Source organism: Ailuropoda melanoleuca, chromosome 10, assembly GCF_002007445.2.
Source record: "Ailuropoda melanoleuca isolate Jingjing chromosome 10, ASM200744v2, whole genome shotgun sequence".
NCBI classification, from domain to species: Eukaryota; Metazoa; Chordata; class Mammalia; order Carnivora; family Ursidae; genus Ailuropoda; species Ailuropoda melanoleuca.
In genome coordinates, this window is record NC_048227.1 from 22,053,696 (window position 1) to 22,081,596 (window position 27,901).

General features: G+C 44.5%; 1 protein-coding gene across 1 annotated transcript; it reads left to right on the forward strand.

The window, feature by feature from the left end:
* The first annotated feature begins 14,272 nt into the window (after positions 1-14,272).
* PDZD9 (PDZ domain containing 9) lies at positions 14,273-27,438 on the forward strand. Its single transcript, XM_034670273.1, has 4 exons — positions 14,273-14,518; positions 16,453-16,632; positions 21,759-21,948; positions 26,855-27,438. The coding sequence occupies exons 1-4, from the start codon at positions 14,488-14,490 to the stop codon at positions 27,246-27,248; spliced, it is 795 nt and encodes a 264-aa protein (XP_034526164.1). The 5' UTR covers positions 14,273-14,487; the 3' UTR covers positions 27,249-27,438.
* The last annotated feature ends 463 nt before the right edge of the window (positions 27,439-27,901 follow it).

Here is a 27,901-nt window from a genome sequence, read left to right on the forward strand (position 1 = left end):
CTAGGCTGCCTTTCATTGAGAAAGCCTCTTCAATCTGTTCCAGAGACACAGAAACCCAAGGCAGGCCTTGGTTTTGGCACTTGTACGTGTCCCACTAGGTTGATACTACCACTACGATGGACTTCAGTCTTTCTTCCTGGACTGGACTCGGCTGGGCTTCAGTTATATTCAAATACATGAACAGCATGTTGCCTTAAGTCTCCTTCTAGAACAAGGCAAGCTGTAAGCAAGCAAGACAGGTAATAAAAAGGGAAATATTAAAAAATTAAAACATTTTGACTTTTTGTATGATAATTATAACTAACACTGGAGCATTTTGCTATGTACTAGACCATGTGCTAATTCCTTATAAGCCAGGTTATTTACTCACAACCATCCGTTGAAATAAATACACTGTCCCCATTTTATAGCTAAGAAATCAAATTACATGCCCCAAATCATAAAACTTATAAAAAGGGAATCATATCTAGATATGGCTGACTCTAAATCCCATGGGACCATTTTAATTTTACTCTGTTCCAACTCCAGTACAAACCTAGTATTTATCAGAAAGGGGGTTAAACAATAACACTGCTGTAGGTAATACCCTGCTGAACAGCAAAGGGCTGATGTACATGACTACATTATGCCAGCTTTGAAAGCTTTGGCCCCAACAGCCAAGTGACAGAATCTAAGAAGTTTGGTCAGTCTAATAAATGCAACAGCATCATCACTCTGTCATTTCTTTTTTGGAATTTCCTGCCTTTTAGTGATTTCCATTTACTCATGGCTCCTGTCCATGTGCTTGGTCCCAAATTCCCCAAAACTTTTAGGTCTACTAGCTTATATCTCTCATCCTGAAGTGCCTACATCCCTGTTGGTAATGGTAAAAAGAGGATTTCTGGAACCAAGGTTGTAAAGGAAATAAATGCTTTGTTCAGGAAATCTAAACTCATATTGGAAAATCTGGCCTACACTGTGAAATTTACAGCATCATAAATGATTTCAAGCTTCAAGTATGTCCTGTGAACACTATAAAAAAGACTGGTCTTTGAATTTTACTCAAAGTTCTTATTATTTGCCAAGCATTATTTATATTGATAATGCCACTTTTTAAAAAACCAAGTTAAAAAAAGTACCATTTGCCCATTTTAAAGAAGTATTATTCTCTGAAGTAAAAGAAAGGTGATGAATGGATAAGTAATGGATAAATTAATCTGGCAATAAAAAGAAATTAAGTACTAATATTTACTGTAACATGCATGAGCCTTGAAAACATTATGCTAAGCGGAAGAAGCCAATCACAAAAGACCACATATTGTATGATTCCATTTATATAAAATGTCCAGAATAGTCAATCCTTAGAGACAGAAAGTAAACTGGTGGTTGCCTAAGAACAGAAAGTTGAGGGGTGATGGCTAAGGGATAGGGGTTTCTTTCTGGGGTACTGAAAATGTTCTAAAATTGACTGTAGTGATGGTAGCACAACTTTATGAATATACTAAAAGCCACTGAATGCACACTTTAAATGGGTGAATTTTATGGTTATGGGAATTGTATTTCAATAAAGCTGCTTTTTAAAAAGCAATTTACTGGAAAAAGACTCAAAAGATCATTGAAGAAATTTTGTTAATGCTTCTTAAATTAAAGGAGAATACAACTGCAAGATTTTTGCCCTCTTAGGTAGAACCAAATTCTGTCCTTTACTGTAAGTAACGTCGAAAGTGATTAACAAAATGAAGTTCTGGATAGACTGATTTGTTTATTTATTTATTTTATTTTTATTTATTTATTTTTTAAAGATTTTATTTATTTATTCGACAGAGATAGAGACAGCCAGCGAGAGAGGGAACACAAGCAGGGGGAGTGGGAGAGGAAGAAGCAGGCTCATATCAGAGGAGCCTGATGTGGGGCTCGATCCCACAACACCGGGATCACGCCCTGAGCCAAAGGCAGACGCTTAACCGCTATGCCACCCAGGCGCCCCTGATTTGTTTATTTAAACTGATGTTACAGAGCTCCTTCATGGTAAAGCACCTACCTTTGTGAACACTGAAGTTGTTACCATTCAGGGGAAAGCACTATTTAATAATTTTCTTGTATTTAATAAACAGGTCTGCTTGGATGGCTTGTAATTTTAATGTTTTAAACCAAGGACCCCAATTTGTAGGCCAGGATCTACTTGGAGAGCCTACATGACAGATGTCAAGCACCACAGTCCCCTATCTGAGGTTTACCAGGATTTCCTGCGGAGAGGGTAGCGGGCAGCAGAATAGAAAATGACAACCTCTTCAAGTCTTTCACTTCCCCAAGCACCTGCCAGTTTTTATACTTGAGCAGAAAGAAATCTCTTCCCCACAAAAGGTCAGCCATCTCCTAGGTTTCAAATGGCCTTCTCCCCCATGGGGGATAGGCGAGGGGAGCGGGCTGTAGCATAATGTTCTTTGCTTACCTGTGTCTCCTCACTTAAACCTTCCCAGGTCAGAGGAATGACTTCAATCGACTAGCTGTTTAGGAGAAAAAATTGGGCATACGTGGTCCAACTTTTTGCCCTTGGGAGCAATTTGCCCATAGGCAGCACTCATTTCCTCTGTTCTTTCATGCTGGAAGCCTTAAAGGGCAGGTGCCTCAGTCCTGCCTGGGAACGGATGGTTAAGTCTGTTCAATTTTGAAGTCCAGTAAGAGGAAAATGCTTGTCCACAGATAACAGCCACATTCTCCAATACCCTCTTTATCAGTAATAAAACAATATTTTGGATCCTATGCTTTTTCCCCCTCAGTTCAGAATATAAGCAGGAAAGAGTGTGTTCATTATCATAACTCCTTAAACACTCTAACATCCAATCTAAACAATTTAAAAAAGAACAAGAATGAAAATACTTTCAGGAATAAATACACTACCACAGACTACAAACTGAATGTGATAACCAACTGTATAGAGGGAAATTTGATTAGACACAAAAGAGGAGTTCTTTAATGTACTGGAAGAGACTTTCGGAAAATATTTGGAAATCTTTGTTAAGAACACTAAACTATCTAAGATGATTTAGGATGGCATAACACTAAATGGTCACTAAAATCCTTGCTGTAAAGGGATGATGATTCAATAAAGGGATCTCTAGATCATTTTGATTTCTAAGAAGCAGCATTGCTGAATTTTTGACTTTCTTAGAATTAACTCAATAAAACTAAAAAAACTTTTTCCCCCTACAAAATTGGTCTCTTTAGGGATGAAAAAACAGTGACAGGTTAAGTGACTTGTACAAAGTAAAGGACATCACTTTGAGACTACAACCCAAATCTCCTTCTTTCCCTCTTCTGAAATCTGGGAAGAACTTCAGCCACATAAGAATTTTAACCTCCACTAAGTAAATAAAAGGTGTGCATAAATAAGATATCAGTAAAACTTCAATGAAGAGTTTTCCTGACGGGAGTCTGCAACACTGAATCTCAAATCTCATGTGCAAAGCACTGACATGGGAAATGACTATTCTACATTGGCTAAATATAAAAAGCCTAAGAAATCAAATCAAGTCATGGATGTTAGGTTGCTTAAAAAATTGTAATGCACTATATGAAATGAAAGATATTGCTACTGACATTGAATTCCAGTAACCAGAAGAAATTTGACCCAACACAGAAGAACTATGCAATTTTGCCCTTATATTCACCTGCCATTCAATATTTTTTATTAATAGGAACCACTAAGGGTCCTTCCCATGTACTTTCCTTAAACATACAATATCTACTTCTGTTTCATTATATCTTCAAAAGTTTGTGCATAACCTACAAGCTATCAGAGCAAGCTCAGGAAATGTTACCACATACAGATGAAAATAAAATGAATGTACTTTCTCTGTATTTGCACCAATACAATAAAATCTAACTAAAAATTCTGCCGGTATGAAGCATGGTCCACAACCTCATGATAATACAGTTTATTAGCCAGGATTTTAGGAAGGTATCCTATTAAGGTTTTTGTTTTTGGACATTTCATCTCCTTCTGTAGTACTTCAAGTAGAAACTGAAGAGTAGAGAGGCTAGAATATGGTGATAAAAGACTAAATGAGGAAGAACAGTATAGAAGTGATGCAGAAAGTCCAATGCCAAGAGGGAAGACGAATTTGACTTGTGCTAAGCCTGGCCATATTATTCTTGATATTTCCTTATTGCCAAGCACATCTACTAAAGAAAATGTGTCCATTCTCATAGTAAAAAGTTCCGAGCTTCAATTTCAAAACTGGGATTCTGACATGTTATCATAAACTAGAACAGCAATACAACAATAAATCTAACCTTTAATGAGCACTTACTATGTGTCAGGTACTGTTTTAACATGGACGAACTCAATCATTCTAACAATCCAATGAGGTGGGTACTATTAATATCCCTATTTTAGAGAGGAAGAACTGTATAGACAGAGACTAAGTAACTTGCTCCAAATCAAAAACCCAATAAGTGATGAAGTTTGGATTTGAATCCTGAAACTTTCCGTACTAGTTCACTGCAATGGTTTTCAAATTATATCTGCAGAGCCTTTCAGCTCTAGGATTCAACTTTCAAAATATATTTTGCCCTTTTAGAAAACTGCAGTAAAAACATCACCATCAAAATATGTTTTTTTTAATTCTTTTTTTTTTTTTAAAGATTTTATTTATTTATTCGACAGAGATAGAGACAGTCAGCGAGAGAGGGAACACAAGCAGGGGGAGTGGGAGAGGAAGAAGCAGGCTCATAGCGGAGGAGCCTGATGTGGGGCTCGATCCCACAACACCAGGATCACGCCCTGAGCCGAAGGCAGACGCCCAACCGCTGTGCCACCCAGGCGCCCCAAAATATGCTTTTTTTAATGCATTGAAGGGAACCAACACATTGACTTTTTGCAGCGAGGCTGTGACTTCTGTGCAGATCTTAGAATAAAGCTAGTCCTGTCACCTCTGCCATCTTATTTGAACTTCCTGTAAAAGCTTCATTGATTTGGAAGGTGTAATTCTGTCCATATATTTTTTTTTTTAATCTCAAGACTAGATCTGTCTGCTCAGATAAACGTGTACATTGAGCATACAAATGCTGTACCAGGCAAAGTTCAGGTGCATCTTATCACAGCACAAGTCAACAAAGGAACATCCCATTTAAGTTTCGGGGGCTTACTGTCTGACATAGTTAAGGTAAGAAATAGAGGTTAGATATGATTTTGAAAAATTTCCTACTATTTCCTATTATTCCTCTTCCAAGTTACAGAATATTTAATTGAAGGGTTTCCTGAGATGGCAAAAGAAACTGTTAAGAAAAAAAACCCACCCATTTTAGCCACACATCCCCACTGTCACTTTGGGCCTTATGTTCATAATCCCCTGTCCTTACACTTTGATGTATCAATCAATCCCAGTCAGGTCTTCAATTCTATTGGGTCCACTATTCCATTGACCATATACCAACTGCTATTCATTGACCAATACATCAGCTCTTTCCTTTTTTCACTTTTACTTTTTATCCAGCTGAGAATCCATGAGCCATCATTACAACATTTTGACCAATACGTTAAACATCTTTGCTCCTCTGTCATTTTGTTGCATTTGGTTGGCAAACCCCAAACATGAATGAAACCTTCTACTGGCTTTCACCACGCACTGGTATCATCAAAGCAGTTGAGCACTACTAGAGAAGACCAATAAGGCAGGTGGCTTATCACACTTTATGTTATTGACCACTGACTTCAATGAGGCTTCCATGCTGCTAGACAATCCTCCTATATCACTGGTTGGCATGGCCTCCTCTCCAACTATTTACTTATTTCAAACATGTTCTACTTCTTTTAAGCCTTGAACTTCTGTCCCTTCCATCTCTGCTGCAACTCATAGCTGAAGACTTTGTCTATTGATATGAAGGAGTTATTCCTGTCCTGCACAGTTGAAAATCCATGCATAATTTTTGACTTCCCCAAAACTTAACTACTAATAGCCTGTTGACTGGAAGCCTTGCCAATAACATAAATAGCTGATTAACACATGTTTTGTAGGTTATATGCATTATACATTATATTCTAAGAATAAAGCAAGCTAGGGAATAGAAAATGTAAAGATAATTATAAGAAAATAGATTTACAGTACTGTATTTCTTATCAAAGAAGATTTGATTTCTTCTTACAGTACTGTAAGATTTCTTATCAAAGAAAATCCATGTATAAGTGGACTTATGCAGTTCAAACCCATGTTCAAGGATCAAAGGTGTATCTTTCTCATGGACATTTACATTGGGATTCACCTAAAAGCACTTAGCATCTTCTCTGTTAGAACAGTGAAACCTCTTCACCCCTAAGTATATAAGATCCCAAAGAAAGTCTCATGAAAGAAGTCACTGCACATGTAATTAAGATAAAAACAACAGACCATAAAGTGGATGTCACACATATAACTGTACAAACTAGTAGTAACATTGACTTTGTCAACATTTTCAAAAACAGCCCATAGTTTCATCAAATTCCAAACCATTCTAAACATTTTCTTATTCACCTTACAATTTTTAAAAAATGAGCTATAACTGACATATAACATTGTGTACATTAGGGGTACAATGTGTTGACTTGATACATTTATGTATTGTAAATTTACCACAGTAGCATTAGCAGCTCCATCACATCAAAATAATCATATATGTTTTACAATTAAGAGCTCTGCTAAAACTTGTAAAGGCAAAAAAAGAGAATTTTTAGTGTGTTATTTTAATAACCCGTAAATCTGACAGCATGATTTTGTGTTACTAGATCTAGATGGAGGAGAGAAGGGAGGGAGGAGGGAGCAACAAATGTCCCAGCAACTGCTTTTTTTAAGAGCTAAATATACTGCAGGATAAATACAGAACCATAAGTAATACTTAAGAAGCAACTTTGACAGCACAGTGATACATTTTTATAACAAATTATTCATGGAGGGAGTCTGACATTCCCAACCCCCAATATTCCCTTCACCTGCACTGAACAAGCAGTTAGAAAACAAGCTCATTCCTTCATTCCGATCAGCTCTCCTGACAGCTGTGACATTAATTAGAGGTTTGGTCTCACAGGTCTGAGCGAGTGAGAGAGAGAGAGAGAGAGAGAGAGAGAGAGAGAGAGAGAGAGAGAGAGAGAGTGTGTGTGTGTGTGTGTGTGTGTGTGTGTGTGTGTAAGAGAGAGAGAGAGAGAGTGCGTGTGCGTGTGTGGTGGCCCAAGATGAGAAAAATCCTGCAAGGGCATTCACCTGGGATACCCTTCAGAAGGATGCCTACTTCTCTCCTGAGGGCACCACCTCGTCTCTGCTGCCTACAGCTCCATGGTATTACAACAGACACTGCTACTGCTGCTGGGCTCCCTGCAACTCTAATGTGTTATTTAATTTTGTAACTACTATTAAGATCTCTAAAGCGTTTTGTGATGCGCTGGAATGAAAGATGCTCCATAAAACGAAGTTTATTATTAGTATTATTATAGCTCCCGGGCCTAAAATAAAGCAAAATTATAACTATACATACTTCAAAGGAAAAATCGGAAGCCACATGCGTCTTAAACACTGCCAAGCGGGCAGGGGACAGGCGAGGGCGCAGGGAGGGAGACCCCCGCCCCCACCCAGCACACCAGCTCCCCCAGCACCATTAACCCTGTCTGGTCGGGCCACCTGGAACCCGGCCGCAGCTCCTTCCCTCGCGGGGCCCGGACCTGACTCCTCACGCAGCTCTCTGGGGGTTCTCGCTCTGCCCCACAGGCTGCCTCCCTCCGGGCCCGGCTCCCCGCCTAGTTTCTAATTCCTTCACAGGCGCCTCAGTTTTCTCCAAATCGGCTTCTCTCGTCTCCCACCTGGACTTTCTCACCCTCCCCCCCAATCCAGGACGAAGCTCGTTCCTCCGCGGTCCCTCAAGTCCGGCGGCTGTCTCCCCACCACCCTCCCTTCCCCGTCCGGTACCCGCCAGCCCATCCCAGGTCTCGTCGCCCCTCGGCCACTTTTCGCTCAGCCCGGGGCGCCTCTCCCCTCAGCCTGAGGGTCCCGCTCGCGACCGCGCGTCCTCTTCTCCATCGGCTCCCCCCTCTCTGCCCCCCGGGCTCCCGACGCCGCAGCCCCTGACGCCTCTCGCCCCCTCCCTCCTCAGGTCAGCCCCCGCCTCGCACCCTCCAGCCCCGTTTTCCCCTCAGCAGGGTCTCCCCTCTCCGCCCTCANGGCCCGCACAGCCGGAACCGCCGCCCGCCCCGGAACTGCTCGGCTTGCCCGCCCCTCACCCGGAAGCGAAGCCGCGGCACTGGCGAGGCCGGGCCCGCTCCCGGGCGGCGGCGACCTCGCGCGGTTCTCCCGGCTCTGCCGCCTGCCTCGCAGCCCCGGGCCACAGCTCCGATCCTCCCGACCGCCCCGGGCCCCGCTGCGTTCCGCCGGCCTCTCCTCGGCCGCCCGCCTCCCTGCCCTGGAGCCGGACCGGCACCCGGCCCAGGCCCCTGCTCCGCGCCCGGGTCTCTTCCGGCAGGCCACGCCGCCTTTTGGCTTTCTTGCCAATAATAATAATATTGTTATCGTTGTCAATGACTCTTCCGTGACAAAATGCCCCTCAGTCTTTAGCCTTGCAAAAGGGAGACTGGATTGGTAGGTGGGGAACTCTGCCAAGTGACTCGGGGCCGCAAACAGTCCTTGTCACCTTGTGTTAGCATTCCCCTCTCCTCGTTGGTCAACTCCAGGACTTCCCCATTTAGGAAATAATTGTCGACACCTAGTGGGGGTACTGGACTGGACATGCGAGACAAGGTTTCCACTCTCCGGAAGCTTACGTCCTGGTGGGGAAGACACAAACACGTTAAAATTTTGTCTTTAAAATAAAGATCATTTCAGGTGCTGCTTTGCGAATTATATGTGGGAGTCGGTCTGATGGCGGGAGAGAAGGAGGCCTGCGGTGATACTTAGGGTGGTCAGGGAAGGTTCACTGTGATCGCCAGGATCATTAAGACCTAACCTGTGAAGATTTGGGCAAGGCTACTCCAGACCGAGGGAAAAGCAAGTGCAAAGAGTAAGAGGTTGGCTTCTTCATGGAACTGTGGAATAGCCTGTGTGGCTGGAGGGTAGTATGAAAAGACAGAAAGGTAGGCGGAGGCCAGAGGTGGGGCTTTGGGAGCCGTGGTAAAAGGTCTGGATTTTGTTCTAAATGGAAGGGAAAGGCAGGAGGTTTTCAGCAGAAGACTGACAAGGTCTTATTTAATCTACAAAGATAGTGTAGTTAGTAGAGGGGAGGGGCAAGATTAGAAGCAGGGATACCAGTTAATGGGCAAAGTACTCTAAGAGAGAGAAATGTAGCTTTGGCTAGGATGAGAAGAGTGAAAATGGAGAAAGATGTACAGCTTTGGCTATTTTGTAGGCGAGGAAAATGACTAACTGACAATGGGGTAGGGGTTGAAATATAGAGAAGCCTCAGGAATGACTTCTAAGGTTTTGGCCTGAGTAACCAGGTGTTGGGTGGTAGTATTTACTGAGTTGAGGCCTGAGAAGAAGCTTAGTTTGGGTGGATAAACAAAAAAAAATAACACCTTGGCATAATTTGTTATGATCAAATACAGATGATCTATCCATCTACAATTTTGCTGTCTAGTGGACGTTTCTTTTTCTTTCATGACTCATGGACCAAATCACCATTAACCCTAACTTTGGATCCAGCTTTTTCTTTCCTGGTAGTCCCCCATGCAGCAAACAGGAGATGGGACACTCATTTTCTCCTTAAATGTCACATAGGTCATCTCTAGAAAGACCTGGAAGAGTGACATCTGTCTCTATTTTTGGAATGCCTACATGTTCACAAAACTCAGCAAGTTTCAAATTCCACTAAATCCAACAGCCTTGCAGAAACTCACAGAGTAATCAGTGTCACCACATAGACTGGGTAAGGAGGGATTTGATTGCTAGTCTATAGACTTTCCTGTCCAAACATTGGTCTCCAGGGGGGAAGGATTTTTAAAAAAAACATTATACCTTTCGTTGTCCTCTGCCACAGAAATTGGCAGAAGCTGATTGATATATTCCAGGGATTCAGATATGCATATCACATTAGTATAGGAGGGCTTTACTTTTTTTTTTTTTTTAACTATTGGAGAAGTTTGATGGAATCATATTCTTGGCTTCTCGTCCAGAGTTTTTGTTGCCCAGTAATAGAAGAAACTCCAACTACATAGTTCTGAATTCTCAAACACTGTCCACTGATATTGACTACTAGGCAGTTGAGAATCCTGAGATGAAATGTTGGAACAGTTTGCTTATTCTGACTCCAAATGAGTGGAATGATGATCATGTGATTATTGTTTTTAAAAAAATAAGTATATGGGGTGCCTGGGTGGCTCAGTCGGTTAAAAGTCTGACCCTTGATTTTGGCTCAGATCATGAACTCAGCATCGTGAGATCGAGCCCCGCATGGGGTCTGCAGTGGGCGTGGAGCCTGCTTAAGATTTCTCTGTCTCCTTCTCCCTCTGCCTCTCCAAACCCTCTAAAATAAAATAAATCAATCAAGTATAAATTTTCCTTCTACTTAGGCAGCACTTCCCAGTCCCTCCTATGTCTGCTCCTCCACAAAAGTTTCTGAATCTAAGATTAAAGGATAAAAACAAGCAGTACGATGGAAACTAGACTTCTTACGGTGATCACTTCATCATGTATATGAATGTTGAATCCCTGTGCTGTACACCTGAAACTAATATATGTCAACTATACTTAAATTTATAGAAAAAAAAATAGTGCAAAGTTTAAAAAAATTTGAGAATTTTTTTTTTTTACCAGATTAATGGCCACACATCACTTTAGACAATAGTCACCTATCCCATTCCTCTTACCAACCAGGATGGGGGTGGGAGGGGTGGACAGGGACCAAATATTCTGTTTACAGATTTTCTGTTAATCCTGTTTTTAACCCCACATCTCATTCTTGACTTCCAACATATCTGGTGTTTCAAAGTCCCAAGCCTCTCTGAGATCTAGGGGACAGATCAGTTCCTCTCTCCTCCATATCCCAGTATAGATTTTAGTAGACACAAACCCTGGGGGTTAGGAGAGGTGGTGTAATGAAACAGAAAGGATACAGAACTGTATTCCAGTCCCACCCCTTCTACTGCCTTGAGCTTGGGAAAGTCCTGTCACCTCCCTGGGCCTCTTTCCCTCCTCTTATTTAGACTCCCAGTCATGCACTCTGCTTCAGTGACAGAACCTCCCCATCCCCTCACTTACCCCCAAGTAAAGGAGCTGGGAAATTTCTATTCGGAGAGAGCCACAAGGATCCTTGAGGCAGAAAATCCTTGGGGACCCTGAAGTCCCCCAGGAGGGATCTACGGTGGCAGGCTGGAGTCATAAATAGGCATTCTGTGGCTGTTAAGGGGCTGTGAACATGGTGTGCTTAATTGTGATGGATGATAGGCCTTGGCCCAGCAGAGACTGAATCCAGATGGGAACTTGGTGAAATCTGTGGAGGTGATTGTGTAATCACTCTTCTTTTTAAGGAGCATCTTCAGCCTGACAGGATAAAGAACACACTGCTTCCCCCCCCCCCGGGGTGGGTGAGGGAGGTCAAGTTCACCACACAGGCCAGGATTGCGTGGATGCACCATAGGTATGCACCATAGGTGTGCACATGGGGTTTCTGGGGTTAGATAAGACAAAAGAGCTAAATCCAGAGTTTAACACTTTGTGCCTTGGGCTCAAATCTCCTTTCCTCTCACGGATTGGGTTCCATTGGAGCTGACTCAGAGACAAGAGATTATCAATTAGCTTGCGGGGAGTTTATTAGGGAGTGCACTCAGGAGCAGGGGAGGGTGGGGAGGCAGCAGGGAAGGCGGAGAGGGAGCAGTTTGGGGGTGGTGCAGTCACAAGAGGCTTTGGCAGACCCTATGGGGAACTCTGAAGCTGGGATGGCTGTTTGGAGTTGGGGAAAAGGGACCAAGCCTTTGTATGGCTGCATGGACTAGTCCTCAGATGCTAGCTACCCCGGGAATGGGGCATGACCTTGGGTGCAACTGCTCTTCAGCCAAGGACAATTCCTTGAGAGCACTGACAGCTGAGCTCTGTCAACCTCCCACCTTCCCGGTAGCTGGGGACTGGGTCCTTGAGTCTTCAGGGGACCAGGTAGCACAGGGCAACATTTGCCACAGTGCACCCACTGTGCTAGGCGGATCCACGTGCTTCTTTTCAGTTCTGAGAGCAGGACCCTGGTGGGGATCTTTTCCTGTGGGAATCTTATAAGAGGAAGGTTAGCGGGACAAACTACAGCTCCCCCTCTTGCTGCAGCTCATCTGGAGGCATAAGGGACACACTCATCACTTCCCTTCTCTCCTGCCCATCCCAGATTCCTCTCACCTCCTGCTAGCACCTCTGGTGGTCTAGGTGGCTTGTATGGTGAGGTGGTTCAGATCTCCATCCCTAAGGAGTCTGAGCCACTGGTTGCCATGTATTTCCCAAGCGGTGGCTACTTTGTCCATTTACTGTCAAAATAGGGCAAAGGAGTACTAAGAGATACTCGGGCAGATCATGAGGGTGCCAAACCATTCCATTTTACTATGGTGAAAAATTGAACAGTCTTAGTGTTTCCCTGTGCCTCAGGCTATGTACACTCTCCTCTACTGGGGATGGAACCCTTGTTATTACCTGGACAGCAGGGTCATCAGCTCCAAAATCCCATCTGAGCATCTACTCTTTCCCTGGCACTAGCTGCTGCAGGTGGGGTGCGTTCTCTAGGAAACACTCTTGAATTGCAGGGAGTTTACTGGGGAGTGCTCTTGGGACCCACACCTGTGGGGGGAGGAAAGGGAAGCAGCACCTGACAAAGGGAGAACTCAGGTGGCAGCACAGCCACAGAAGGACCTCAGTGGACTGTACAGGAGCTCTGGAGCTGGGACTGCCCTCCAGAGTTGCTTGAGTTGTACTGAGGGAGCCAGGTTTTTACCCGATGGTGACCAGTCACTGGATGCTAGCTGCCCTGGGAAGGTGTGATCTTGGGCAAGGAGCTCAGCTAGAAGAAAGCATGGGGTGGAGGGGCAGGAATAAATCCTTCAGTCCTGAAGGGGGATCTGGGCAGCACAGGACAGCAGCCATGACCATTTGTATCCTGCAATTCCACCCTTCAGCGTAATCTTGACATCTGCTCTAAAGACAGTTTTTAGCCTGGGATGGAGGAAGGCAGTTAGACCTCCTGTGGGCCAGGTGCTGATATGCTCCCCTCACCAAACCTCCAATGCTGACGTGCTTGAGTCCCACAAACTCTCACCATTCCCTCTACTCATAGGAACATGGAAGAAAAGGATGCATTTTATGAAGGAATTAATTTGGTGTCAGGACAGACGCCTTGCCAGACGGTTTGGATGGGGAAACTGGTGATTGATCACAAGAAGCCACCTGCTGGAGACTCCTTGAAGTTGAGAATATAAAAAATGGACAGTTCTATTCATTTCCCTTTGTCTCAGCTTCTGCAACACAGGATTTATCCAACAAAAATCTGCCCTGATTTATTGTCTGGGTAGAGCCACAGAAAAGGCCAACTAAACTAGAACCTGCCCAGGTCGACCATGGAAATCTCTGCACAATTGCCTGATACCCAATAAGTGCTTGGTAACTATTTGTTGAAAGCGTGAATGCAAGGTGCTTACCCTCTCAGTGTCATTAGAGTGGGGATGACAACAGGCCCTACCTCATCACATTGTTTTCTATTTCTTCTAGAATATATTTTTGATAATTTATAGTTTCCTAAAATTGTCCACTTCATCTGCTTTTTATATCCGAGTTCCAAAAGTATAAGACCCTTGTTTGTCTTGCCTACTGTTGTGTCCCCAGCATCAGTACAAACCACAGAACCGGCTTCCAGTAAATATTTGTCCTATGACTGAATGTGTGTGGGGGAGGAAAGATTATTTTGGAGAAAAGAAGGAAGAATTAATTCCTCTCCTAATGGTGACTCATTTTTTTTCGAGCCACCCTTGGCTTTTCCTCATTCAAAACATCCATGAAAACAGTGCAGTTCCAAAACAGTTGGGGCTGTTGATGCAACAATATTTAAAAATACCATTACTGGGAGAGCAGCAAGGGGCTTCTGCGCTCTTCTTCCGTCTTCTAGTTAGGATCTGCCTCTGCAGACCTTTTCCCGTCTTTGCCACACCCTCCCCTGTTCTTCCTCCATCCTCCCCACTTAAGTTGTTTTCCAAGAATGGATGATGAACCCACTGGGAGCCAGGCACTGTGTTAACCCCCGCACAAGTTTTGTTTTTCTCTCCTCTCCCTTCCGCCCCCAAATTTCTACTCACTCCACTTTCCGGGGTCCACGGAGGTCTTGTAACTGGCACGGTTGCCCAACTTCTGCCCCCTGGCGGCCACTCTGAGGAGCAGCGCCCGAGGTCTCCTCGCCGCCGGGGGGTCCGCCCCGCCGCCCGCGGTCTGCCCGCAGTGCGCCGTCTCCTCGCGGGTTCGAAACAGTTGGGAGTTGGACCCACTCCAGCTTCAGCTCTGGGAGGCCTTCTGAACGGCCTGCCCTCCTGGGGCCATGAAGAAGGCCGTTCTAAAAAGCAAAAAAGGTAACTGGGGAGCGGGGAGAGGGCGACGCCCTGGGGACAAGGCCTTCGTCACTTTGCCTCCCCTGTAAAATGGGAACGTCAGACTCTTGGCCTGGGAGGAAGCCTCTCCCCATCATTTGTTTACTAAACTATACTTTACATGCACTAAGAGCCCCTCATTGTTAGTGTAGAGCTCCAAGTTTTGACAAACGATTGCCCAGGTTTAACCATCACCATCAAGCTGTGGAGAAGCTCAACTCCCCCCCCCCCCCCCCCCCCCCCCCCCCCCCCCGCCCCCACCAATGGCTTTGCGTTGCCCCTTTGCCTCCAGCCCGCGCACTTCCGGTGCCTGACACTCCCATCGGTGTCCTGTAGTTTTGCCCTTTCCACGAAGGTTGGAATCATCGGGTATGGAGTCTTGAGTCCGCCTTCTTTCCCTTAACCCTGCTGACTTTTGAGACTGGGCTTCACAGATTATTTTATCCTGAGCACATTTAATTTGCAAGGTGAGGTTGGGACTCAGACCCTGCCTGAGGATGCCACTTCTCTGTGTGCTCAGGCACTGGAGGCTGAAGGAGGGATACCACCTGCTCCATCTCGCTCCTATAATCCTGAACAGTCTCCGAATGTGGTACCTTCTTTATACTGGGTTCCTTTACTTACTTTCTAGACAGCCTCTGTGGTTTGGGGGAAGGCCACGTTGGAGATAAGCAAAAACACTTGCTTAAGAGGGAAGGACCAGGAACCTGGCCAGTTCGGCACACCTGGGGGTGCAGGGACTGGGAGAGCCCCTCCCTCAGCAGTGGGGACGACTCCTGGGCCCTCAAAACACCAAAGTCACATGGATTTGGCAAAGGCTCAGCAAGGAGCAGTTTGTCACTTGTCCTTAAGGAAAGGTGTGCTGAAAACGAATGTCCCCAGAAGCTTCCTGTGGACTGAAAATGAGTCTTCTGAGAAGCTCCCTCTTGGGAGAATAACTTGTTTTAAATCACTCCATTGTCTGCAACTTTTCTTTTGAGAGTTAGTTCTGTAGAAAACATATTTCGACACCCCTCCACCATCACCCATTGTCCCAGATTTTCCCGCCAAATGATCTTTTCCTGCTATTTCCACTGCCACTGCCACGGCATGCTTGGGTAATCACCGTAATTGTGGTAGTACTTTGATTTCTCACTTCCACTTTGGACCCCACAATCCATGCTCCACACAGCAACCAGAAGGTGGTTTTTTGGTTTGGTTTTGTCTGAAGAAAAATGAAAATCTTACTGTGTCCTGCTTAAATTGCTCCTCCTCTCTACCAGTGAGGTAAGCCTGTGAAGCAGCCTTTAGGCTCTGCCTTTGCTCCTCTGGCCTGCCCCATGCGTCGTCTGTCGTCTTGGTTCTTTCCTGTCTCAGAGCCTTGATCCGATTTGCTCCCTCCCACCCTCCTTTGTCTAAATATTTCCTGTTCCTCTTTTTACCTCAATTCAAACGTTACCTCCTGTATGAAGCCTGAACCACCTTCCCCACAGGATACCTTGGCCTCCTGTCAGTCCCCCTCAGAGCTCTCTGTACTTTTCCTTCGTAGCATGTGTTACAGTATTTTATTCAACATACATTTGCATGACTGATGGATATCTGCTTCTTCCACTAAGCTGGAAGATCCATACGGGCAAGAAACTGTTATTTCCTAGAGTACTGCCTGCCTCAGAAAAGATTTATCAAGCCTAGAGATGATAACTGACAATTAAGCACTCATCAGGTGCCAGGTGCTGGGCAAAGCCCTTTAACTGTCTCGTTTGTACTCCTAACAAGCCTCTGAGCTAGACACTTATTGTCCTCACTTTACTGACGGGGAAACTGAGGAATAGAAAGGTTACGAAACTGTCCCGGGAATCTGGCTTTGGGACCCCAGTGGTACTGTCATGCTGCTGTCTAGGTGATGGACTGAAAAAGTGTCTCCCTCTTTTTATTAGACAAACAAATCGGCTTCAATGTCAAGTCATCTGTACACAACTTGAGCAAAACTCAGCAGACCAAACTCACTGTGGGGAACCTGGGCCTAGGTCTAATCATCATCCAGAATGGGCCCTACCTCCAGATCACCCACCTCATCAGAAAGGGGGCTGCGGCCAGGGATGGAAAACTCAAGCCAGGTGACTGTGGTCTCCCCCTGCCTCCCTCCTGTCTGCCTTCGGGGAGACTCTGGTTAGCAGGTTTTAGTGTAACCATAATCATGATGATGACATCGTTTGAGAGCAGATTTCTGTGGGCCAGCCACTTGCTATCACTTTATCAACCCTCGCTGTTGTGCATTTTTATTCAATGAATTCTTACTGTAAGTCCCTAGGTAGGAGCCACTGTCATCCCCCTTTCACAGGGGACAAAACTGAGGCTCAGTGAGCTTGAGTTCCTTGCCTAGGTTTATCCCGTGGGATACAAATACAGGCACGGCATCACTCTAGAGTTTATGGCTGTCGGTGGATAAACCCTTCTTTTGTAGGCAGTGTTAATCATCATTAACGTTTAGATGCATGATCTCATTTCATTCTCCTGACAATCCCTGAGCTAGATTCTGCATTAAGCCGCCTTACAGATAGGGAATCAGATATTTAGTAACTTGCCCACCAGGGATTAGGGGCTTGAACCCTCTGTGTTAGACTTCCAAACCCCACGGCTTTCTCAACACCACCCTGCTTCTCCTGTCTTGGGGTGAATGGATTTTCCATCCAGTTCAAGATGTGTGTTCCAGTGTCTGCTCCGGTTCTAGGGCTGTGCTGGGGAGCCAGGGAGACACGATGGGCTGCAAGGGTGGTGAGAGGGAAGAGCCTCCGGTTCTAGCAGGGCCTGAATTCAGGCCCAGGCTCTGCCACCTCGTAGTTCTGTGACCTCAGGCAAAGTCCTCTAACCTTCCAGGTGTAGGTCACCTCATCTCTGATTTGGGATAATACCACCTTTGTCAGAGCCAGCCGGGATTTGGAGAGGTAATGTTTATGAAAGTGCTTTGAAAATGACAGTTCAATGGGAATACTGGCAATCATTTCTCTTAGGCTGTTCTTAGTTTCCAGACTTGTTTTTTGTTGTTGTTTTTAATAAAAAATGATTGTGGTACAGGAGCCCCAGTGGACTAAGCCACTGGTTTGTAACTCTCGTTATCTATTAGAATCACCTGGGGAGGTGGTGCAGTCGTTAAGTGTCTGCCTTCGGCTGAGGGCGTGATCCCGGAGTCCTGGGATCGAGCTCCACATCAGGCTCCTCTGCCGGGAGCCTGCTTCTTCCTCTCCCACTCCCCCTGCTTGTGTTCCCTCTCTCACTGGCTGTCTCTGTCAAATAAATAAAATCTTAAAAAAAAAAAAAGAATCACCTGGGGAGCTTATAAAACTGAGGTGCCTACGCCCTATCTCCCCAGAGGTTCTGATTCAATTTATCTGGGGCCAGTCATGGTTTCAAAGCTCCTTGGGTGATTGATTCTAAGTGCAGCTTGGTTTAGAAGCAGTGGATTAAAGAAAAGATAAATGATGCCATTATGAACGTTTACTTCACCTTAAAATCCAAAACATCTTCTCCAAATATCACTACTTGGTGCTGGGCCACAGAGCGCCAGAAAGAGAGCTCTGGACTTTCCAGACCAGAAGAAGTTCAGGACAGGTCGCATGAGCTTTTCTGTGTGTTCTCCTTAGCTTCTCTGGGGTCGGGTGACAGCTTGTTGATAACCAGAGCGCACAGTCACTGGAGTGCAACAGGAGTGCACTTTTATGCACGGGAAGCAGGACCTCATGGTGCCGCTCCAGTCAGTGGGTTCCTTGAGGTCAGAGGTGGTCTTGAGTTCATCTTTTAAATCCAGGGTTTACCTACAGTGCTGGTGCATTTGTTATGTCTGTGCTTAATACATGAATAATAAATATTTGTCACAGCCATTGTGCAAGGAGTTTCCACATCTAGGATCTCATTTAATCTTTGCACCACTCCTGGAAGGTGGGTAATGCAAGATAGAGGGTTGGGGAGGTGAAGTGGGTGGACGGAGGGGTGCCTGGGTGGCTCAGTCGTTAAGCGTCTGCCTTCGGCTCAGGGCGTGCTTCCAGGGTCCTGGGATGGAGCCCTGCATCAGGCTCCCTGCTCAGCGGGAAGGCTGCTTCTCCCTCTCTCATTCCCCCTGCTTGTGTTCCCTCTCTCGCTGTCTCTGTCAAATAAATAAGTAAAATCTTAAAAAAAAAAAAAAAGTGGGTGGATGGAGCTGGGACTTGAGCCCATGGCCCCGGAGAAAGCCCACACCTTTGACTGGAAATGGGATTTCAGTATCAGAGAGAGTCCAGAGTCCCAAACTCTTTACTTCCCTTCAGGGTCTTGGTTTCAGAGACCGGAATTCAGTGCTTTTGACAATGATTGAGAATTTCAGAGGTGACAGTCCCACAAGCCTGCTACTTCTTTGACCCCATTATCTCCCAGCCCCATTGTTTCTTCTTCACGTGCTTTATATTTTTCTCTTCTGGTGTTTCAAAATAGGGTTTCATCTTGATTTCCTGGTTTAGTTTAGTGTTAGTTTATTCTAGCTAAACTTTAAATTTCTTTTGACCAGTCTTTAAACAGACTGATATATAGAGTCTTAAGAAATTAGTATAGCTTTGAAGGCAAATACAAGTCACGTACTGGCCACATTCATTCACCAAGCATTTCCTGAATGCCTACTGTGTGCAAGTATTCTGCTAGGCACAGAGGTATAAAGGTGAGCCAAACAGATGTGGTCTCTAACTACATGGAGCTTAGGGAACTTACAGCCTCATCGGAAGAGATGGAGAAAAATAAACAAAATCTATTTTTCAGTAGTGACTTGGCTGCTGCAAAGTTGATTTAATATAGGTAATCGAGACAAAGTTTGTATAATAATGCAGTTCCTACAGCCCATTAAAACAGAAAAAAAGATGTGTAATGAGGTTGGTATTCATAAATACCAGATTGGTATTTCTTTATGAAGGGCGATGTTAATATCTATTGCCAGAGTAATCACATTCATACAACACGTTTGGTTTACAGCCAGGATGGTCAGGGAATTAAGCTGTTTATTTTCTGCCCTCTTGATAAAACAAACAAACAACCCTTTATTTTTTTTTATTTTATTTTTTTTTTTAAAGATTTTATTTATTTACCTGACAGAGATAGAGACAGCCAGCGAGAGAGGGAACACAAGCAGGGGGAGTGGGAGAGGAAGAAGCAGGCTCATAGCGGAGGAGCCTGATGTGGGGCTCGATCCCACAACGCCGGGATCACGCCCTGAGCTGAAGGCAGACGCTTAACCGCTGTGCCACCCAGGCGCCCCACAAACAACCCTTTAACAACGTGATTAAGCAGAATGCCAAGCCGTGGCTTTCAGCTATAAACGCTCCTTTTAACATTAGGCACAGAAGCACATCCAGTGAGGGGTTTTTTTTGTTGGGTTTTTGGGAGTTTTGTTTTGTTTTTTTTGGGTTTTTTGTTTTTTTGCTGTTGTAATTAACCTCCACAGGATGAACAGCTGTTTCAGACTGCACACTCTGCAGGTAGCTGGGAAAAACTTGTTTCATTTTGAAGTTACCTGCAGATACTTGGCTGGTTTTATACTCAGCTACTTTTTAAGACCAAAGTAAGTTTTCTCCACCCTTCTAAGTATTCATTTTGTTAACTGCTTTGAAACTTAAGTTTCTGATAGCATCTAGCACTATGGAAGTTTGTCCTTGGCATTCCCCAGAGGCTTCGAGATGAGCAGAATTCTCCACTCTAGCGTTGTGGGGTGTAGCAGCAGAGAAGGTACTTGGTCCGGACTCTTTTCTCCTTGGAGGCTAGGCTTCAGCTGTCTTGCAATGAGGGTAATTGAGGAGCCCCTAGCTTCCCACGCACAGAGAGATGAACACACCCTTCGGGACTTCACTGGAGTCCCTTCAACCAGTGTTAGCTACAAAGTCTCCAATGGGCTGTTCTAGTAAGATCTGCTAAGCTTTCACCCAATGTGAGCCCTTAAAAAGTAATTTCTTTGTATTCCTTCTTGTCTTGCTGAGTGTCCTTGTAGCAGTCAGGATTCTTCACTGCAAGCAATAGAAAACAGTTCTATTAAGACACTGAACTTAGGACACTGAGTCTGACAGAATTGCCAGAAAGGCTGGAGAACCAGGCTTGGAAAATGATGAGAGAACAGAGGGCCATGTATAACTACCCCTGTAGCCCTGTGCTCGTATCACCCCACTGTGTCTCCTGCTCTGGGTTCAGTGACCCAGGTGGGCATGCCCCATGGCTGGATCTCGTTTACACATTCACGTCGTACGTGCTGGCCATAGGGAGGTGGGCGCGAAAGAGTAATTGGTCTTTTTTTTTTTTTTTTTAAAGATTTTTTATTTATTTGACAGAGATAGAGACAGCCAGCGAGAGAGGGAACACAAGCAGGGGGTGGGAGAGGAAGAAGCAGGCTCATAGCGGAGGAGCCTGATGTGGGGCTCGAGCCCATAACGCTGGGATCACGCCCTGAGCCGAAGGCAGACGCTTAACCGCTGTGCCACCCAGGCGCCCCAAGAGTAATTGGTGTTTTTAACATCCACTTTGGGGGGCCAGAGGCTTGCAGTCAAGATGTGGTTTTCTTCCCACTTGCTGGGGGATCAGAAGCTCCATGGTTGACCATCGCGCTTCCCTCCCTGTCCAGCAATGCCCTAAAGTAGGCAACCTAGCTGTCAAATCCCTTTAACCAACACACTCTCTGTATAGACATCGTAAGCTTAATTAAATCGTGCTAAATGTCCAGTATTTTTCATGCAGAATTATTTGCTCACTAATACTTTGCAAGGCAGAAAATTAAAATCAAAGTCTTGATGTTAATACCAGTGGAGGGCAATGGAAATTGCCAGGCAGGCACAAGAGAAACTAGGTCATTTATTCACTTAGTACAAGTGGTTTTTTCCTTAACAGTAATAGATATTCATTTTACTTGAAACAAACACGTTTTTTAGAATTTTAAAGGATGGTTCAGATTATAAATGGTTTTTAGCTTTTGTCACACCAAGGACTAAAGAAATGCAGTAAAAACATGAAATAATATCTACCATTACACCGCTATTAAGAAACATGCATTCTCCATTATGCAAAGGACACTCATGGCACTGAGATGACCACTTTTATTAAATAAAGGCTGAAGCCTGGTTTGGGTTCAAAATGAACCAACAATATGAACTCTTAAAATGAAACACCTCATACTAGAGCTGGAAGTGGTATGAGACCATTGACCCATTATCTAAATTTTACTGATAATTTTTTCCCTCTTCAGGTGATGTTCTGATTACTGTTGGCCATGCCAACGTGTTAGGATATACTCTTCGAGAATTTTTAAAACTTTTGCAACACATCACCATAGGAACAGTGCTACAAATCAAGATTTACCGAGATTTTATTGACATACCCAAAGAATGGCAAGAAATTTATGATTTAATCCCTGAGACCAAATTCCCAGTAACATGGTAAGTAGTTCATTTTAGGAAATCTTTTGTTATGCGAGTACGCTGGGGTCTGTGAAGCACTGGGTCTTGGTTTCAGGGGAGAATGATCAGTTGGACCAGGGTAGGAGGGATTGGTGAAACGACCATATTTAGTGGGTTCTAAATCCTTCTGGAAAAGTACAATCTACAGGACCTAATGTGAGGCAGATTAATGAAGGTGAGAGCCTTGAACCTGGAGCTCTAAAAAAGAGAACCATCCAATGGGAGCTCTGCCTCCAGATCTACCTGCCAAGTGTCCCCTTGTCCAGTCAGCTTTAAACACGTACTGTGAACCCCATTCCTTCATTTGTCTCCCGCATATTCAACTTCCCTCTGGATCCCTCTTTTTTAGGCGTCTGCCATCTTCACAAATCCCACCTTGACTCTGCTGCCCTCTCCCTGCTCCCCAGCCATGGTCCTGTCCCTTTGACTCCAAACAGGTAGAAAGAGCTGTAGCAGATGTAGGCTATTTCCCCAGGAGATGATTTCCCAGATGCTCTGTACCCCACCTCAGTGTAGGCCTTGCTTTCTTCACCTGGCTGAGAGGCCTCTTGGCAGGGCCACCCACAGCCCTCATGTTCCTGACTCCCGTGGACTCAAGTCTTCATTGTGCTTGGCTTTTGAGCCGCATTCAACGCTGTACAAATCCCACCCCCCACTCCTGTTGAAACATCATCTTCTCCAGGCTTCTGCCTTGGCACTCCCCAGGGCTGAATCTTTGGCTTCCTTCTCTCAATCTCCTGGGCTATCTCTCACTGGTCCCTGTGTTTTCTATCACCCTCCAACTAGGAGTGACTTTCAAACTGTATGATCCTCAAGGTTGTACATTTCAATCCTTCATCTCCCACTTGGTGGTTCCATTTGGGTGTGTCACAAACCCCTCACACTCCTTATGCCAAAAAATAAAAAAACAGCTCACTGCTGATCTCCCAGTGGCCCTATCTTACTGGGGGAGCGTTTGCCTAGTTGAACAAGTCAAATTTAGGGGTTGTGCTAGATTTCTCCATCTCTGCCCAAAATAATCATGAAGACTTGCCATTTTACCTTCCAGCTGTCCCACATTTGTCCACTTCTCTCTGGCCACTACTACCACCCCAGTCAGAGTCACGATTTGGTCTCTACCATCTACTGCCGTCCCCTGTTCATTCTCCACACAGAACAATCCTTATATGATGCAAATCTGATTTTGACATGTTCCTGCTTAAAATCTTTTAAGAGCTTCTGTCCTTGGGACAAATGCTCAAACCCTTAAACTGGTCTGTGCTACCCCATGTGGCTAGTGTCTGTACCCCACTGCAGCCTCACCCCATACTGCTCTCCCCTTCCCTCTATAATCCACTTTGGTTTTCAAGTTTTGCCTTTTTTCTTTGCCTTGGCCTTTGCACTTGCTCTTCTGTCTGCAACATGCTTAGGACCCTGTCATCATTCATCCTTGAAGGCTTACTGTGCAAACTTTTTCAAGAGGCCTTACTAAATTAGGAAGTGTTAAAACACTGTCTGGTCCACCCATCATATACTTTCAAAGCAACCTGTGTTATCTACTTCACAGCATTTCTCCTAATATCAGTGAAATAATCTGTATCATCCATTGTTTACTCTGTTGCCCTGGGAGAATGCAAACTGAAGGCAAGGACTAAGTCTCTGTTGTTATGCTCACTCTACCACAGGACTTTCCTGTGGTTTCCTTCATTGAGAGTGAATGAAAATTAAAATCCAGCTTCCAAACCTCAGGCAAATCACTTATCTCTGAAGGCTTGGTTATCTGTAACCCAGGTGTACCAAAGACTCTTCTGTGGGTCGGACGCGTGAGGAAGGTCTGCAGAGCCTGAGAACATGAGATCTTTTTCCTTCAACAAGTTCAGTGCTCTGATGCAAGAGTGGTCCTTATTAATTCGACAGGATTTCTCAGCACCAGTTGCTACAGCTGTGTCTCTTTGGTTATTGGGATGGGCTCAAGGAAATCTGGCTGGGGACCTTACTAAGGACTAAAAGATGGCCCACATTGCACTGACATTACTTCAGATATTCCTACTTGTGGTCCAAGGGACTGATATGGCCAACAGATGTGCTTTGCTAGTCTCCCACAGCATTTTAAAAAGCCAGAATAGCAGTGAGCTGTAGAGAGAAAGATAAGATACATGGGGCTTTTTCAGGGGCCAATACTCTTCTTTCTTGACCCCCAGGGGTTGTGGCTACCCAAGTGTTTATAATTTTTTTCATTAAACTGTTTGGGTTTTTTTTTTTTTTTGCATTTTTCTGTATCTTTCTAAAAAATTTTTTAAAATGAAAAAATATTTGAATTAGTTGCCCAATTTACACATCTAAGGTTTCATGGAAAGAGTCTGCATCTGTGGTTTCTCCTGAAAAATCAGAAGATGGGCTTGTATCCCCACATGGTGATGGGGGGACTAGAGCTGGGTAGAGCTGTCTGTCCCCTTAGATCAGGCACAGACTGGGGACAAGTTTTTCCCCCCAAAACCAAACCAATCATGATGTAGTTAAAAGTCATTCATGATAACATTACTTACTATGTGGTGGACACTGCTTGACAAGCATTGTGCCCCTTAATCCTCAGGCCAATGCTTTTTATTATCCTGATTACAGAGGGGAAAATGGAAGCCAAGAGAGGTGTGTGTAAACTTGCCAGAGGTCACAGGGCAAAGTGTGACTAGGCCTGTCTTTAGAGCAGCGATGTTCAAAAAGAACTTGCTGAGGTGGTGTCTATATTCCTTATTTGTGCTGCCCCATCCGCTATTAAGCACCTGAAACGTGAGGAACTGCCACTGAGGAATTTTAAATTTTATTCAAGTTTGATCAGTTTAAAATTCAGCAGCCACACAGAGCTGGTGGACCCTGTACTGGGGAGTGCAGTTCTCAAGCCTGGGTTCTTAATCATTTGTTTATAGAATGATTCTGTTTCTAAGCATTTTAATTGTTCAGAGTTTGAGATTCAGAATATTAAAATCTAAGGATGGCAGACTGACCATTCAAAAGCAAAGAAGAGAGAAACAGAACAGTACGACTCGCGCATGAGGCTAAAGCCCAGGGACTTAGGAACGGCAGCAGGTACTTTCGGAATCCCTTCCTTAATTCCTTACTTAGGCACTTGAGTAATTTAGGAAGGGGGCAGGGAAGGAGCACATAAGGAAAGAAAAGCCTTCTTACACAAGGAGCAAATGGCACTGTGTGCACACTGGAGAATATTCCACATAATACCCGGGGCAGGCCTAGTGGTATAAAAACTGTTTCCAACTCACTCTGACCTCTGCTGGCCTGTGGCTTTATAATTGCACTTCAGTTGGTAAGAATCTGGCTCTCCTATCTGTTCTTTGTAGTTACCTAATACCGAGTTACAAAAGATATTCTTTGCAGTCTGGGAAAAAAAAAATGTGGATTTTTTTTTTTTTTTTTTAAATTCGTGAGCTCTTCAGGAAGTCCTGGGCAGGTCTGAAGGCAAACTGTTCTAATCCTGAGATCTCCTGAATCTCTTTGCATAGCACTAAATCAAGGATGAAGGAAAATCCACATTTTAATAAGACTTGGTTCTCAGTGAAAATGACTCAATTACTAATTGTTTGTTACCAGAAGAGAGAAACTTTAGGCAAACCTGTTGAAATTCTTGGGAGCAAACAGCAGTCAGAACTGCAGGAACATTAGTGATAATGCAAGCAAGTCTGAAAGGTTGGGTGGGGGTGGGGGGATGTTGGGGAAGAAAACGAATTCCTGTTTCCCTGTAGCAGGACAGCTGTGCCAGAGGTCCCTAACCACAAAGACCAGGATGAGGGGAGCAGGGAACAGCATTTGTTCAGGAGAGTTGTAGCAGATGCAGGAACTACAGGCTTTAGAAAAAGCTGAAGAGGCCCGCAGTTGTTAGCAGGCCAGTACTGCCCAAGTTTCAACAATCAAGAAAGCCAGTAGCTGGGGATATAAGGGTGATCGGGCTGGCCAGGTGGGTGTCCCCTTCCTCCCTCATCACTCACGTGTGTCCCTCCTGAAGCTGCGCGCTTGGTCGAAGAGGACTGTCCTTGGGTCAAGGGTGTATGAGTAGCTGCACTGTTCTGCTGGAACGTCCAAACAAGCTCTCAAGAAAGCCAATAGTTGGGGCAAGTTACAAAAAAATCTTTAAAAGCATTTGGCCAGAGGGGCGCCTGGGTGGCTCAGTTGGATAAGCGACTGCCTTTGGCTCAGGTCGTGATCCCAGGGTGCTGGGACCGAGCCCCACCTCGGGCTCCCTACTTTGCGGGGAGCCTGCTTCTTCCCCTGCCTGCCGCTCCCCCTGCTTGTGCTTTGTCAAATTAAAAAAAAAAAAAAAAATCACTTGGCCAGCAACAGAGAAGTAGAGTACTGAATGAGACACATCTGGGCATAGAGGGTATTGTATAAATCCACGTTTCTAAACCCGAGAGAGGCAAATGATGATGCTCAGGAAAAAAAAAGAAGACTCAGAGGTTTCCCGATGACTAGTGTGTTGAAGATCTTAGAGCCCCACTAGTTTCTGAATACACTGGAAATCAGTAATACCCTGTTATTGCTGACCCCATGTGACCTGTTAGAACAGAGCTCTGTGGAGGAGATGGCCAGGGTGACCTGTCATTCTGGAGGGAAATTAACCTACACTTTAAGGCCTGCTAATATTCTGGTCAGTAGTCTGGCTTAAGTCAGTACAAAACAACATGAAATAATTTAAGGCAGAATTTGATTTACACTTAGGAATGGAAAGAAATGTAAAGGTACTTTTAAAGAGACAAACGTCAACAACACAAAGTGCCAAAGCTAAATCATATCTTTTCTTTAACGAACCAAAGCGGCTTGTAAGACATCTTCTTAGGGGACAATGAATGTTCAGACAATTAAAAATCCATTTCTTTTGCTATTTTTTTCATTTCAGTCCAACAAAGAAAACAGAGCAAGGAAAAGACCCTTTGGCAAGCAGTGATGACAACGAAGATGTCGTTTCAGATAAAAAACTTAAGTATTGTAAATATCCACGGTCCACTGGGTCTCAGTCTGCAACGAGACCAATGTCTATCTCTAGAGAGTGGCATGGATATAAAAAGAAGAACCGTACTATTAGTGTAGGAAAAGACATTAACTGTGACGTGATGATTCACAGAGATCACAAGAAAGAAGTGAGAGCCCCTTCTCCATACTGGACAATGGTGAAGCACGACAATGAAAGCTCCTCCTCCTCCACGGCCTCCTCGACCTCAGATGCATTTTGGCTGGAAGACTATGCCCAAGTTGAAAAGTGCAAGGGTCAACCTGTACCAAAAGTTGCTTAGGCAGCAGTTTGCAAAATGGTGATCAATAAGCAGCTATCTTGAAAACACCCAAGTTTTGTGCATTGCTATGTACAAGTTTGCTATACTTACAGGAATATGTGCAGACTTAACCATCTTTCACAAGTACATTGTAATGCCTTCGGAGACCGTCTTCCATGTGCTATCCAAACACTTCCCTGGGGCTGGACAGGCCTCACCACCTTATTCTCAAAATAGCAATCATTCACATCATTAACACACTCCCTTCTGAGAAGAACGTCCCTCATCTTTTACAAAATGCAGCTGAGGAACCCAGGATCAGAATGTATGAACATAGAGAGAATTTCACTTTTTAAGGTAAGTATCACATTTTTATTTAAATATTTAGTTTCTCTTGTTTTGCAAACTTCAGATGCCCTACTTAAAATAAATAAGAGATATTTTTCTGGCTGGTTGTTCACGTAACAATCCTCCCCCCACCTTTTCAGCCCTAAGAAACAGACTAGAAACAGATGAGGGAGAGGGAGAAGATGAGGAAAAAGAAAAAACTCTGTCACACAGTGAAGATAAATCTGACATAAAATGCGGCAGTGGGAATACAGGATATGACCAGTAGGGAATTTATATTTTTCAGAAATAACTCTATTGCAAAAAAGACAGAAAGGGGGTAAAAC

Coding starts and splice junctions, on each gene's coding strand:
- PDZD9 (XM_034670273.1), top strand. CDS start 14,488: ATGAAGAAGGCCGTTCTAAAAAGCAAAAAAG. Junction 16,633..21,758: donor GGATGGAAAACTCAAGCCAG/GTGACTGTGGTC, acceptor TTCCCTCTTCAG/GTGATGTTCTGATTACTGTT. Junction 21,949..26,854: donor ACCAAATTCCCAGTAACATG/GTAAGTAGTTCA, acceptor TTTTCATTTCAG/TCCAACAAAGAAAACAGAGC.